Source organism: Mytilus trossulus, chromosome 8 (genome assembly GCF_036588685.1).
Source record: "Mytilus trossulus isolate FHL-02 chromosome 8, PNRI_Mtr1.1.1.hap1, whole genome shotgun sequence".
Lineage (NCBI taxonomy): Eukaryota > Metazoa > Mollusca > Bivalvia > Mytilida > Mytilidae > Mytilus > Mytilus trossulus.
This window is the reverse complement of record NC_086380.1, coordinates 50,628,805-50,645,218: the sequence shown is the minus strand read 5'-3', so window position 1 is coordinate 50,645,218 and position 16,414 is coordinate 50,628,805. Positions and strand designations below refer to the sequence as shown.

General features: G+C 30.9%; 1 protein-coding gene across 1 annotated transcript in view; it reads left to right on the top strand.

The window, feature by feature from the left end:
- LOC134727740 (putative ankyrin repeat protein RF_0381) overlaps window positions 1-14,882 on the top strand; it is a 296,205-nt gene extending 281,323 nt beyond the window's left edge. The window contains exons 17-19 of the mRNA XM_063592127.1: window positions 9,008-9,091; window positions 13,792-13,885; window positions 14,824-14,882. Coding sequence (XP_063448197.1) covers window positions 9,008-9,091; window positions 13,792-13,885; window positions 14,824-14,882 — 237 coding nt within the window. The remainder of the gene's footprint in view (window positions 1-9,007; window positions 9,092-13,791; window positions 13,886-14,823) is intronic.
- The last annotated feature ends 1,532 nt before the right edge of the window (window positions 14,883-16,414 follow it).

Below are 16,414 nucleotides of genomic sequence, written 5' to 3'. Positions count from 1 at the left end.
GTGTGGCAATCATACCACATCTCATTTTTGTTGAGTCACCGACTTTTGTCATAGAAGGGAGACATCACGATTCTACATTGCATTGGCAACGGCTTCCACAAATATTCACTCTGCGGTTAAAGTTTTGTAAAAAAGAAACTTGATTATCCCTATTTTAATTATAAATGGAGTTTTTATTCTAGTAAACATTACAAATACTCTGTGGTTAAAGTTTAAAATTTTAATAACTTTCTTAAACTATCCTGGATTTGTACGAATCTTGGACAGAAGGTTGTTTATGATCAAAAGCTAAAAAAAAATCTTATGGAGGAATTTAAATAGAGAAAAATAGTCAACAAATGACCGAACAACGCATTAATTTTATATCACTTGGAAACCACGGTAATTCATTGTAAGCACTGTAATAAATGTATTCAATCGTAGAAAGCATCATACATTCAAAATTAAAATTAAACTGAAGAAGATATGTGTGAGGAATGAAAATTATTTGTTCTTATTGCTGACAATAAAAAATTATGGACCGTTATTTAATATGACAAAACACTATAATCCCTAGGTCACTCACGCTTTTTGCATTTTAAAAGTAAGTGTAACAGATGTTGAATTTAATATATTTGTACATTATTTTTTTATATGTAACAGTTACTGTTACAATTGAGATACTTGTAAGTTCATATCATTTTGATTTAAACCAAATTATAGGACCATGATAGTTTTTTTATATCCAAACTTAAAAAAACATATTGCTTTGATTCCCTTTACCAATATATCAAAGATATATTATGATTTAAAAGATGGTTAAATTCGTGCTTATAGCATAAATTTGTAACAATATTATTTCATAAATTAATTGTAAATTCTTGCAATACAATCTTACCATGAGATTTTAAAATAATAAAATATACAATTAATGGGTGCAAAATTCATTCTATAACATTAAAGAGATGTTAAAGATATATTTATCTCTATATTTGTTTAGTGTTTTTATGTTGCAAATATGTCAATGGTTGATTTTGCGGTCACAATTTAACAAATAGAATTTCTGTAAATTTATTCTTGCATATCTGACACTGATTACTGGTATAAATGGGGTTGCAAAAAAGGGTTATATTACTACTGAAATTTGGAGATTTTGTTATTGCATTGTTAGATTTGTAAGATCACAGACTGAAAACTCATAAGTTTGTAAAAGTAAAATCTATTTTTGTCTAACATTTGTCTAAGTTCATTACAAAATGTAGAGTAATTTTTCTTCCTTAATTTCTGTTGGAATATTATGCTTGCAATTTTTTTTCAGATATATCAGAGTATACATGGTACATTGTATACACTTAAATGTATCTTGTTAAGTTTAAAGATTATAGGTTCTTTTAAAATGAAAAGTCACATGTTGACAAAATTGTATTTAACATGATCATTGCAGATACATGTAGATTGAAAGCTTTGCCGTTTTTAGTTAATCAACATAAGGTCCCATAAATAAAAACGGACACATCTTGTATATCTTGAGTACTCTTATTCACTCACACAAAGTGTAAATATTCTTATAAATTTTAAAAACACCGGCTTTTATATTTAAAAAACGTATTATATCATCTCTCATTAAGCGCGGAAACAACCCTCGCTTTCCCCGGTACCGATTCAAAATCGTTATCTTTGTTGCGCTTTAAAATATTGCCGACAATAGAATTTTCGTTTAATTTTCAATATTTTGACCTAGCACAACCTTTTAATCTCAAACAAATGCCACCAACTGAGGAAAATTATTTTAAGAATTTAAATACGATCATGAATCTTGCTGGGGGTTTCTCCAATTTTGTTTCTGAGAGTCATACGAGGTAAGCAAAGATGACAAAATCACGGAATTTGACCTTCAAAGACGTAAAATCATTCTAAATAAACATTTTTAACAAACTGTTCTGACCCCCAGCACTTTTAAGTGTCACTGGTAGTTGCTTAACCTATTGTTAAAATTTGGATGAGAATGGTGAAGGGTAAAAGGTTGTGCTCGAGCCAAATACAGACGACAGTTTTAACATATGAAAATGGCATGTCACGTGACAGTGTTAGGGTCACGGGGTCATATTTTTATGTTCAGTGATGAGAAATCAGACGGCCTTTCGTTATTGTCCATGTTCGACTATGAAATATTTGTCATTAAGCCGATTCTGACAATTCCGTTTTCACCCCCCTTTTTTCGTCAAATTTACAAAATTGCGTCCTTAATGTAGCTGCGAAGGTATGAATTGTTGTATTTGCTCAAATAGCCAACAGTTTGCAGTCGGTAATAGTACTTTATTATAGAAAACACAATTCAAACTGAATGTCCACAGAGTATTGCCAATATAATCAGAATCACGAATATACTTAAAAAAATCGATGAGTCAAGCTTAAGCTATGTATAAAACAAGAAGAATGAAAACGTATGCATATCGGTCAACTTGTCTGTTTCTTCCAGATAGTTGTTTATACTTGGATGACCTTACTTGTCTGGTTTAATTACATTCTTAAAACAATTAGAATGAATTAACTTACAGTGTATACAGAGTGCGATTTCAGACAGTTCATTTTCACTGTCAATCGCGAGTATTACTATTGTAGAATAAAGGATGACGGGGGAAAATGCGTTTGTTTCCTTTTTGAAAATACAAAATAATTTATTTCAACTTATATTTTTACACAATTTCATTTAAATATGACTTTTCAATATGCAATAACAAAATAATAGTTATTAATAGTTAATGTGCTATTGAAGCTAGCCGATTTTTATTATATCAATTATTGAAAACGATGTTATATTGCATATTCAAAGATTTTCGGTGAGTTTGATATTAACGTGTAAATGATTCGAAAATATACTGGAGTATAAAGTACTTAAAATATTTGTTCATCCAAGCGTGATATGTAGGCCCAGTGTGATCTATTCTGTCAAAGATATACGCACAGATAAAATTGCATCGGTAGGTGATGTAATGCACCTAAGATATAAACCCAAACTGACAAACTGGATAAATTTGACCCTACATATAGATTCAGACAAATTATTAGAGACACAAAATGATTTTTTTAAGCAATAAATGGTATTTTTACTGAATTCATTGATGTATCACCACCTCATTTTTGTAATCATAAAGTAACCATATGTAATAAAATCCTGAATTTATTAAGTTTGTTAGTGAGTCGGCTGAATTAAGGTTTTATCTGAAGAAAATCAATAAATTTCTTTCTATGAAAATGCATCGCATATACATTAGAAATGAATCGCCCCTACAGTGACAATGAAAGTTTAGTATCATTACTTGACAGTAAACATGAACCTCCCTCATAACGTTAGCAGTATAATAGAATTTAATCCAAAACTGAATGACAAAACTTTTTTAGTTATACAACATTAATAACTATGTTAAAAGCTACTTTTTTCTGAAAATAAAACTTAAGCCCTGCTTTTAAATCTTCCACACGCTCTGTTTGCGAATTTTTCGTCACATTTACGGATGTGTGTTCAGTTTGACACCTGGATGTATGTAGTCGCGATAATCCATAACAGAATGTATCGTCTGTTTGTTTATCAATCTACATTAAAATATATGACAGTTACAGTAAAAATTATATGTCAGGATTCGCACTCTATATACACTGAACTTGCACATGGTGATTGAAACACAAAATCCTCATTTATGAATAGTTTCTATATGCATAAGACAGACTTAGAATTATGGTTTGATGAGTAAAATCTAAGGAAGTACCGACAAAACTAAATTAATATTAACAAGTAGAACCTAACATCTATATACCAATATTTTCTACATGATTCAACAAATTATCAAACAAAGTATTAATTTTTTACTTTTCTCATTTTATATATATATTGTTCTTACAGCTCAGCATTATATTTGATCATATATATGCATATAAATAATCGAAAAAAAACTTTTCTTACGTTTGTTTTATTGTTTAAAAAGAGTAAACAAACACGCAATGCACGAACTGTCGCGTTTATTTTTCCACTTTTCTGATATTTTACTGTTAGACAGTGTTTACTCTTTCAAAAAAATGTTTATGATTAATTTGCATCTGGGCGTAAATCAAACAACAATCAATCTATGATGCATTACAGTTAGTAATAAAGTTATAAATAACATGATGAGTGAAAAACAAAGAGAAGTAATCGATAAAATATTTTAACACTCATTGTTTTCGTTGTTTCAAAATGGAGTTACCCACGAAATGCACAAAGGTAATGTTGAGTTTTCCTCATTTCTTATGTATTTCTAGATATTTTTAATTAACCACATTAATCACTACAAGATCATGCATTTTACATCCATGTGTCTCTGAACGTAAAACACACAAAAATAATTAAAACAAAAAATCGCTAACCGGTTAACCGGACTTTTTTTTCAATTTTGTATATTTGATATAAATTTTGAATTGCATTAAACATGTTAAAGCGTTATTTTTTATTTAAAAGTTGTCGTCGTGGTATTTAATTAGACAGATCAATTGTCCAGTATATTGATTGCTATTGTTAATCCTAAAAACATACAATTAATTAGAACTTCAAGTTGTCTCTCAGCTCGGGGCAGGATCATATTTAGTATACATGTTTTTTAACAGTAACTTTAAATCAGTGGGCGATATCTTTTTGCGCCAAAAAGTAACTCATTTGCAGACCTACATCTAAATGTTCAAGGCTTGGTCTTACTTTAAACGAAATGCTAACTCAAAAATTGTGAAATGCAAACCAATGTGAATGTACTCAATGTATAAGATAAGATAAGAAAAGATATTTTTATTCAAAATTAAAGGGCCTATGAAGAGCAAAGTAATTTATTTCAATGATTTTTATAATTGTTATAAATAATGTTGACATAAATCATAAAAATGAATTTAACTATTTCTTAGATGTTAATATACAGCCAGATCAGAGCCATATACATAAACGTGATACGTGATATTTCGAGTAACATGCTTAAAGAAACAAGCAAACAGACAAAAGAGAAAGTCGTACAGTTACCAAAAGTTATTAATTTTTGTGTCATTTTGATCTCTTGTGGAGAATTGTCTCATTGGCAATCATACCGCATCTTCTTTTTTTATATAATTAATCATTTCAAATTGAAACACTTCAGATTATTTTCGGAGACAACAAGAGAAAAGGAAAGAATAATCGGTTTCAAACATATTCAATTCAACGGGATCAAGAAGGTTTTTTTTCATGTTTCAATCTGAAGTTGGTACGGACGCTATAGTTGATACGGTGTATTTGATAATTAAAAGTCAAACTTCGCCAGGAATCCTCAAAGACAAGCCTTATAATGCCAAAGGAACATAGTCAATTCTAAAAGCGTAAATTTAAGACTTGGATGAAAGGTTGTCAAATTGACACTCATACCACATTTTATATCTATGTGTAGGTTACTTATGATAAGGCTTTTAAACCCGAATTTAAACTATACCGGTTAACCGGTTAATCGGTCGAACGATTATCCGAGTAACCGGTTAGGCAAAAGTGTACGATTTGACAACACTAAGAGTTAGATATTGGTTAAAACAAATATAAATATGGACCAATTCAATTACACATTATAGGATGCTCTTGACCTTACTGACTCATCACGAGGTTTTTTTTAGAACTTAGATATTGTTTAGGATTTTTAAAACAATAAAAACTATCACATCATATCTTAAATAAAACTGTTCTTATCATAGAAAATCAGGTGCTTTGCATGAAGTTTCCCTTAGTATACGTACAAAAATGGACAATCTCTATTATTCATTATCTTTGCTGTTTTGATACTATTGCAGTTTGCAAATTTAGTAATGCACATGTCTACAAAAGGGGTCATAAATATTATAAAACAGAAAAAAGTTATTTTAAAAAAAAAAAAAAATTAAAAAATAAACAGGGGTCAAAGAATTTCTAAATAATAACAGTTCACAACAGTTACAGTTAACGGAACATATTTCTTCAAAACAGCAGTAAAAAAATCATCGTGTTGGAATTTGGAACCACACAACATCTATATTTATCAAAACATTCCAACAATTATATTTCTAATTTTTGCTCTGTTATATATTTAAAAGTGATTGTTTCATAAATCATATCACATAAATGTTTGTCCCAACTGTTCATTTATTCATTTTTCAAAATATCTCTGTCTAAGAGTGTAATCATTGATTTCCATTTATTCAAAGTATGTCTTTGTAATTAGTGTATGTAGTTATCTTACTATCATTGATTTATATCCCACATTTATTTTCTTTCATTAGCTACCTTCACAAATTAAACATGGAGAAATCCGCAATACATATTGATTAGATAGATTGCTACAAGTCTTATATTTACAGATCGACCTTTTTTTAAAGTTGGAAGTGATATATATATCCCTAGACGACGATTAATTCATAATATTTGATGAAATAATTGTCAGTGTAGCGAAAATCCCTAAAAATACTTACTTCAATCTAAAACAAAACTTATGAAAATAATCTACTCGTAACGAAACAAATAAATAAATAAAAAAAACGCATAAAAACCTAAAGAAACATTTATCATTATCGTTCCATTATTTTTAAATTCCTTTTTTCTATTTTCTTCCTATGATTTTTTGCTACATATATATTAATTTTCTTTTCAAATGTTTAGAGTTACCTGTTAAATCTGTTTTTATTTATTTATCGATAGTACAAATTCACTGCGAGAGTTGGCGTTCATTAGTTCAATTCCCAGTTTGGTATAAAAAAATATTTATTTTAATAGAAATCTTGAACCGAAATTTGATTTACATACATGTAGTTATCGACAGCAGAAAAGATTGTTTTTACAAAATATAATGTATATCAGATATAAGATACTAAAATGTTGTTCAGATTGTTTAAAATTGCTAAATTTTTCGTTTTTATTAAAAAAAATTGCCTTATTGTTTGCGCAATAAGTTATTTTAAATGCCACTCAGTAAATGTTTTTATTATTTAAAATTAAAATTTAAACGATATCAAGAGAAAGATATTGAAACTTATTTTTTAAAACTTATACCTCGAATTTGACATACGCGGTCTTCATAGTAACATAATCTATGGCAAACGAGACGATTTAATTTTGAAATTAAAGTTCCCTTCACTTTAGTAGCAATATACCATCTTTACCTGAATATTGAAAATACATTTCCCAACTCATTCGGTATCTAAGAGCTTACAGCTGCTACCCGTCATAGGTTAGCTAGCTGTAAATTCAAGTTTAATCCACCATTTTCTTCACAAGGAAATGTTTATACCAAGTCCGGAATATGACAGTTGTTTCTCATTCGTTTGATGTGTTTAGGCTTTTAATTTTGCCATTTGATAAGGGACTCTTATTTTACTTTTTATTTCGTATTATATTATGTATATACAACTGACATAGAACAAAACAGATACCATTTCACTGCGAGGTCATATTAAAATGTATTCAGAACACAGCATGAACATAACATTAAAAAGGGTTAAAGTTGATCAGCCTAGTTGTAGTTTTTTTTTCTTTTGTATTACTGTGTGCCTTTCACAAAAGTGTCGTAATCAAATGAAAAAGTGTCGTAATCAAATGAAAAAGGTCGTAATCAAATGAAAAAGGTCGTAATCAAATGAAATAATCATGTTGTAATGCAGTAAGCGAAAAATGGGGAGGATTCAAACAGTTTATTTAAAAATGAAATAGAAGACAATTAAGCATCGTTTGTTCAACTTACTAATAACTCAATGAATGAAAGTTGAGCAAGTATGCATAATGAAAATGAATTGTAAATTTTATCATATGAAAAAATTCAAAACCACACGTTCTGTACACAGAGGTCGTGAATTTCTTTTATTTCGTAACAATTATCTCTTATTTGAATATGTCTCTTACCTACATGTATTACCTTTGAGTTGAAACTCTAGCTTATCGGTTATACACGATATTGCACTGTTCATTCATTCTATCAATGATTTAGCTGTATGTCTTATGTTTTCATTGATGATTTGTCTGTGTGTCTTATGTTTTATTAATACTTTGACGGTATGTCTTATACTTTCATTGATAATTTGGCTTTGTGTCTTATGTTTTTATTTGTGATTTTGCTGTGTCTCATTTTTTCATTGATGATTTGGCTAATTGTGTTATGTTTAATTCATGACTTGGTTGTTTGGTTTATGCTGTTATTGGTGACTTGGCTATGAATCTTATGTTTTTATTTATGTTTTCAATTATGATTTGACTGTGTGGCTTATGTTTTTATTTATGATTTGGCTGTGTGTCTTTTATGATTTTATTGATATTTGGCTATGTGTATTATTATTATATTAATCATGTTAATGATTTGGCTGGGTGTCTTATGTTTTATTCATGATTTGTCTGTGTGACTTATGCTGTTGTTGTTGATTTGGCTGTGTGTCTTATGTTGTTATTGATGATTTGACGGTATGCGTTATTTTTGCTTTATGATTTGGCAGTATGTCTTATATTCAAATTATAGTTCGGCACTGTGTTTTATGTTTTTTTCCTCATTCTGTGCTGTGTCTTATGTTCAATGTATATTTTGAACTCTGTCTTCTAATACATGATTCCGCATTGTGTCACTTTACTCTGTTAAAGCTCCGGCATTGTTTCTCATCGAATATCACACTTGCGACACTTGTCTTACTAATCGGCAGTTGTTAAGTAGTATGTGTTATCAGTTGTCATATATTTCATCGTGTTTAATATGATAAAATTGAACCTCCCCAGTACTTTATAATATGAATGTATCTATCGAGCTAGTTTTACAGTGATACAATTTAGTTTCCATTTTAAGGTCCCTTATGTTCTTCAATTTGGTTTCTTGGTTTGACTTATTTTTATTCAATCGTGACTGGTTAGTCTTTTGAAGACTAGACACGCGTCTGGTGTAATAATCTGTTTTGTTTGATGATTTTTATTTTCCTGTATTTCCAACTGATCAATGCATATCGTTTACACATCTTTTTGCTAACTATTTGTCTTGTATTTCAGGCCAACAAAACACCGATTGAGATTGCCAATAGAAGTTGGTGGTTTTCGGAAAAGGGAAAAGAAGAATTACGAGAACTTCTGAAGGTAAGACTTCATGTTGGTGTATAAGTCCATTTGTAGATAAGATCAATTAAAATACAAAAAAAAATGCTGAATGCGTCGACGAACGGAGAAATCGGTGATACCAGGGACAGATAAATTTACGTATTTACTGAAGGTAACGTAATCATCAATACTAGCATTAACAAAAACCCTTTTTGTTGCATCAGATGCGCATTCAGACAAATGTATCTTTAGTTTCTTTTAGGTTTTAAAGTGCTATACTTATTTTCTTTGTTTTATTTCACTATATGTATCTCTACCATCATTACTGAGTATGTTAACATATAGTTAATGCAATGAAGTTGATGGGAAAAAGACGAAAACGATTTCAGGCAGTAAATAAGGCGCTTTTCAACTTTGATAGTTTTATGTAGCGCACATCATAAAGAATGACCACAAATCAAGGAAAGCAGATATCGTAGAATGAAACATTAAGAACTAAATTGTATCTTTTTGGGGTTGTAAATATTGAAAGTGAAAGTATAGGTGACATGAGTCGTCACTTTTGATTTGTAGACATATTTTCAACGGAATGTTCAAGTACAAGAGTATAGCTCTGATATCTGTAAAGTTCAATATGAGTATCTGAAGAACTTTTGAACCATTTCGCCAATTTTGGGTATACCAGCTCTTCAATGTTTGCATTCAGGAATAATTTGGCAGTTCCAATATGGAAGTCAGAAATGTCACCTTGGATTGGGAAATATCAAAAAGAAATGTAATCCTGAAATAGCAAAATTTCGACTTGGATAAAACAAATATCAAGAATGAACAGAGAGATTTTAACAACAGCAATGCAGAATATCCCTACCGGTCTTTCGTTATTTCATGAAATCGATATTAGTGGTTTAATTTTGGTTCAGTATTTTGATTAAAATAGGGAAATGTTGGTAATTTAATCAAAGTGGGCAACACTTGGTATTCATTGTGTATCTTTAATTCTGTAATTTATTTGAAAAATCAAATCGGAGTAACCAAAATTACTGATATATGATACCAGCAATATAATTTTATTTTAAGAACAAATGTTGACAGTATTATATCATTCGGGGCACAACTGTTTGCTACATACACAATACTGAGAGTTCAAGGCTACCGAATTCCATAGACGGTTCAGTATTTTGAATATGCATAGGAAATCTTTGCACTGTAAACTAGAGCAGTAAAACCATTGTAGTCATGAACTAAAGCAGTCATTGTGTCCGATACTGCTTTCTTTTATATTATCTGTTTATTATTTTTTAATTAACCTGAGTCATCATATAAGGTGATTGATTATAACGGCATATTTTTTTGAATATTTGTTTTATTAAATACAAATAGGACAAGTGATAACTGTCAAACATGCGTGTTATACACACCATCATAATAGATCAACACTTAAGATACTTAGTATTTTGAAAACAAAGAAAGAATGATGCCACCGTAAATTTAAGCTATTGGCTATTTTGTAGTCGTTTTACACTTATATTGCTGCTGTCATTTATATTGGAAAAGCCATCCAGATTTACACACTAAAAATAAAACCGACAAAACATTTTAGAAATTGCATTTCAATATTACTGTGATTCATTGTGTTTATATCAAATACTCTCTTATAAAGTACCAAGTTTATGATACCATCGTGATGTATAGTAAAAAAAAGTACACTTATGAAGACTCTTAATCAATTATATGATAACCAACATTGTAAACTTAGAAATGTACACGGACTGCTATTTTTTTGTTGTAAAAGGACTATAATTTTATTTTTTTACAGCAATTATTCATATTTTTTTACAGCAATTATTCATAGTGTTGTACGTGTTGCTCAGACCTCAGTTTTCTGTGTTGTTTGGTGTTTACTGCTGTTTGTCTGAATTTTTTTCGGTCTTTTGTGGCCCGTGCGTTGTCGGTTCCGACTGATGAGTTTATATATCTCTTTGGTATATTTTGCCTCTCTGTTAAATCATTTAATCTCAATTTAAACATGCAATATACGCAATATCTGTCTTTGTCGTTTAACAGTGTTACCAATATCTAATTCGAGTTTTAAAAACAGATCAGTAGATACTTCCAACCCAATCAAAGGATTAGGCGTACTTATTAAAATGGAAAAACAAGAACTTTTTTTTCTTCAAAATATGTTGTTAATCTCTGCAAAACAGTTCTGGTCATAATTTGATTTAGTTCGTACAACACAAGACCCAAAGGTCACTTTAAAACAGAGGTGTAAATAATGAAAGCGTTATTAGTTCATGCCTCATATATCACGTTGCTGTTAGACAAAAAGCATTAGCATTTATTTTAGTGTCTTACCAACAAGTTTTCGAGAATGCAAAATTAAAGCAAAGGTTACCAAAGCAATGACATGCAAAAAAATAGTGTTGAAAATAGCGAATACCTCGATTGACTATATTTACCCTTATCTAGCAATACATTACATTTTCAATAATCAATATACCCAACTGTTAGAGAGACATGCAACATGACACATCTAACTCAAAATGGGCGACAACGTGTTAAACGGTGCAGTCATCGACACTACATATGATTTACAATAACCATCTGGACTTTATTGATCGACACGGATATGTTCACATATAATAGATGCACGATCAGACGTTAAGAAAGCCTTCATACGGTATTACCTATGATAATCCATAAACATATTTACCCTAAGAGGACGTAAAGCGTATGACTAATTAGACCGAGTCAAAAGTGGACCGGCAATTAAAAAGTCTAGTGCGGTACTGAAAACGGATTAACTGGCTTGTACATGATCTTAAACGACTGATATTTCTTTTAAAATGATATTTCTATCCGAACACAAGTATGCCTCATATCAATGATATATCATGGTGTCAAATCAGAAATGTTTAAAAATCTTATTTTCACCGTAAGACAGTTTATTTTCATCTTTGGATAGCAATGTTTAGATAATATATATTCAGACGACTTTATTTATACTTTGTTTCACATTCAAAGATTCCTTTAACATGCTGGACTTTTGAGTTGAAAATGTAATATACATAGTTCGTCTGCCTTTCGTTTTCTTATCATCCATGTATTCACCGTAGTTTGCCTGCTTTAATGATCCTGTAGTTATATAATTGTTCGCAAAGTTGAACGACCATTTTTACTCCCTCTAACACTTTACTTGGATGTGTCTTCTGTAATGGACACTTCTGTTATTCCATTTTCTTTCATCTATTCAGCTGCATTGTCCAAAGCGAAACTTGTTTTTGTTTCATACACGATTTTGCTGGCAATTTTGATAAAGGTTTCGCTAACATACGCAAAGTTACAAATAATAATCACCATACATCCATAAATAAGTTGGAACCATTCCCATATGACTGTTTTATAATCTAAAATAAAACAATTACGGCATTAATAATGTTTCTTGACTCATCAATCATTTCAATAATAGTCCCAATTACCATAAGCACAACCGAATTGGTATTTTCGAAATAAACTAATAACTTAAGCGGATACATTTCCACAGATTTTAACTACAGATTAACATCAATGTTTCGTTTTTTTTTGTTATTCCTAACATACCAAGCTAAACAATCCTTGCATTGTTGCAAGATGGGTTTGTATCAATATAAGGAATGGCTTAAGGAACCATAATACTACTTAAGGGGAGAGATCTATCCTCAATTTTAAGTTAATCGTTGTATTGAAAAAGTCAAGTCAATAACATTTTCGTAGTTAAGGAGATCAGCAAAAAAAAGACAAAGACTTATTTCTTTTTTTATTTATTTCTTTTGTAAATGCATGAACTAGAACGGGTAACATCATAAAGATACAAACTAAATTACAAATTAAATTTTAACGCGACATTCTCAACAACAGACATGAAAGTAATGTGTATATAACAACGGCAAAAAAAATTGAGACAGCAGCTCATGACATGCAATTTGGAATGTGCAGGTCTTACTTGTTAAGAACCATTTTAGGTGTTGTTCTTGTGTATTATTTTCATCTTTCTGTTTTACCTTGGCGAACTATGTTTATTTATGCAGTCTTCTGATCATATCTTGAATTCGTTTTAATAAATCTATTGAGACTGTGGAGAAATATCCAACTAATGTTTAACACAAACGTGACCTTGTCTGTGTTGTATACTATGGATGTTTTTCCTCAGTAGTTGAAATAACAGCTTTGTCGAAAATTGACAGAAAAACTACAGAACAACATTAAAGAAAACCTTAAAATATACACATTCGTTTTCTATCGTCTGATTAAACATGTCTTGAGTGTCCATATCGAAAATGACATCTAGCCGTTATAACTTTCTGTTTCTGTACTGGTTATATTTTTGCTCCAGACCTTCATCTAATAGTGGATTTGAAGGTGACATAAAGTTTTGATTTAATTCGAAATAAAATTTGCATATTCTGAACATTAATGTGTCTTTAATGGTGTTTCAACCATTTAAAAGGAAAACAAATAGTAACAGAATAATAAAGTAATTACAAGGAAATATCAAAAGAGACGTATACCAAGAATATGGGCGTATTTTGCTTAAGCTATTGCTTATAAAAGGTACCAAAAACGTCTGTAATACCTCCAATCAATTGGGTTTTTTTTATTTTTTTAAAACATGTTCAATCCAATGGATTACTTTTTCTACAATTTAATCATACTTGTTTGAGGTTATTTTGATATGTATACGTATTATTGTTACATTTCAGTCTTCCATGGCCAAAAACAAAAGTGACCATAAAGACACTGCTACAGTTATGCAACAAGACGAAACACTACAAGAGACGTCTGACAATGATAGAGGTAAAATGTGTTTCCACATTAACCTTTTCAAAGTTGATTTGTGCATCGTATTATTTGATAAATAGTTAAGCTATTTGTTCGCTGAATTATGTTTTGGGTTGGTTATTTGATTTTCGACTTTTAGTTTTCAAAAAGTAGGTTTTGTTTGAAATAACCATGTCGGAATGTATTAAACTGCAAATAAATGTTTTGTCTATGCTTCTCGTAAGCGAACAACATAATTGGTCAATAATGTAAAAACATGGAGATATGTGCAGTTTTAAAAATAATGTCATTTGGTTCAATAATCTAATCAAATTATTGAAAGTCAGGTATCCAGTTGAGATATGTAAGTTTAAAACAAAGAATACATTTGGGTTTCGGAAAACCATATGCTTAAAAGTAAAATTCAAATAGTGCATGACCCGCTGGCTTTCTTTCTGAAAATGTTTCAATTTGAAGTATTAATAGCAATACCTTATTGTGGCTGATGATGTCATAAATTGTGAAGTAATACATTGTTACACTGGAAAAAAAAAGTCCTAATTTTAATTTGGACCAAAACTATCATTTAACTATTGACAAATCAAAAATTCATGTTGTAATTGATTAAAATCAACAATAATGCTAACATAGAAACTTTTGTTTTTACTGCATGCTCAAAACAGACCGTAATATTATTTTTACAAGTTAGATGAATGCAATTTGACACTGACAGAAAATTGCAGCTACAATTAAATGTAACCTGATACCAAACATTAACTATGATAAACCCTGCCGGGAATATGTATAACTTCTGATATTTGATATTTTTTTTCATTATATATTATACATGTATTAGGGGGGAAACCACTTTCTAAGTTATTAATATTAGAAATCAAACCGGCTTTTCGGAAGTTCAGATAAGTGAAAGTCAAGTCTTGTCCTAACAACACCTTATTGCATCTACTGTATTAAAGAACGAACTGGTTCCGAAAACTTAAGAAGTACCAAACAACACAGGTCAGATAATCCCTGATATTCAATTTAAAATAAAATGTGAAACAGGTATCGATTGCTCATGTGGCAGTGATTCCAAGTGCTTCAAAAGTAATTTCGTATCCATATAACTAATATATTCTACATGTTTTGAAAGTTTCACTTGTGCGTAGGAACTATCTTTTCTTTACTATGGACTATTTCATGGTATGTTCGATGTGATCGGGCTGTAATAAATTCCAAATTGTGCGTCCACTATCCGGGTTGACCACCTAGCGTATGAAAGGTAATTCGATCTCATCCTTGATATGCATGAAATATTTTACACTGGTCGTTGGACAATCAACCAATCAATCGCGCAGTGTAGTTAAGGCATACTCCCGTTTTTGGCGCGATCATATTTTCGACTTTCCAGAAATTAACTAATCTGAATTGTTCATATGCATTATGGTCATTACTGCCTTTCTATGCCTGCACTGGCAGATACTTCTGTTAAAGTTAGAGCTTTCACGGGAATAACATTTATGACAAAAAGGTAAATTTGCGAAACTGTGATTTAGTGTATAGCACTTTTACACAACCGAAAGGACTTGTCAAAGCTGTTACTAGGCTATTTTTGGAACGCTGTTGATGTGTTTGATTACGTTATGTAATTATACCCCCGCTTTCAAAAAAGTGGGGTATACTGTTTTACCTCTGTCTGTCAGTCCGTCCGTCTGTCAGTCAGTCCGTCCGTCCGTCAGTCCGTCCGTCCGTCAGTCCGTCCGTCCGTCCGTCCGTCAGTCCGTCCGTCCGTCCGTCCGTCAGTCAGTCCGTCCGTCCGTCCGTCCGTCAGTCAGTCAGTCCCATGAAACTTTCGTCACATTTTTCTCAGGAACTACAATACAAGGATTTCTGAAATTTGGTTTCATGATTTATATAAGTCAGCTATACCGTGTGATGCGTTTTCAGATTCATCACTCGACAACTTCCTGTTTACCGAACACTTGCATATTTTTACACTATTAATATTATCCACTTGCGGCGGGGGTATCATCAGTGAGCAGTAGTTTGCAGTTCCACTTGTTGATTATGTTGTTCTTGAGGAAGGCATTGCTCATCGGGATAAATTCTTATTTAAAATAGTGATCAATTACACACAGGTTTGCACTGCTCTCTCTTTTTCTTTTAAAAAGGGAAATAAAACAAAAATTCAAAAGCTCAAACACATTGAAATAATTGATATCAACTGTCATATTTCTGACTTGATAAAGGCATTTTCCTGTGTAGAAAATGGTGGATTACATCCAGTTTAAAAACATGTATGACAGTCGTATACAATTCCATGATAATAACATCGATGTGTGAACAAAACAAACAGATATAATAGGTAAACATGTCAAAAATAGGGCACAGCAGTCAACATTGTGCCACAATCCTTATCACCACAAAACAAACAAACATGTAATAAAGAAGCAAAGACATGTCTGTAGACAAAACACACTAGCAAACAAGAAATACAAGAATAAAAAAAACTACCGTAGCACAACTACACAATAACGGGATGGCTTAGCACAAAGCCACGTCATATGT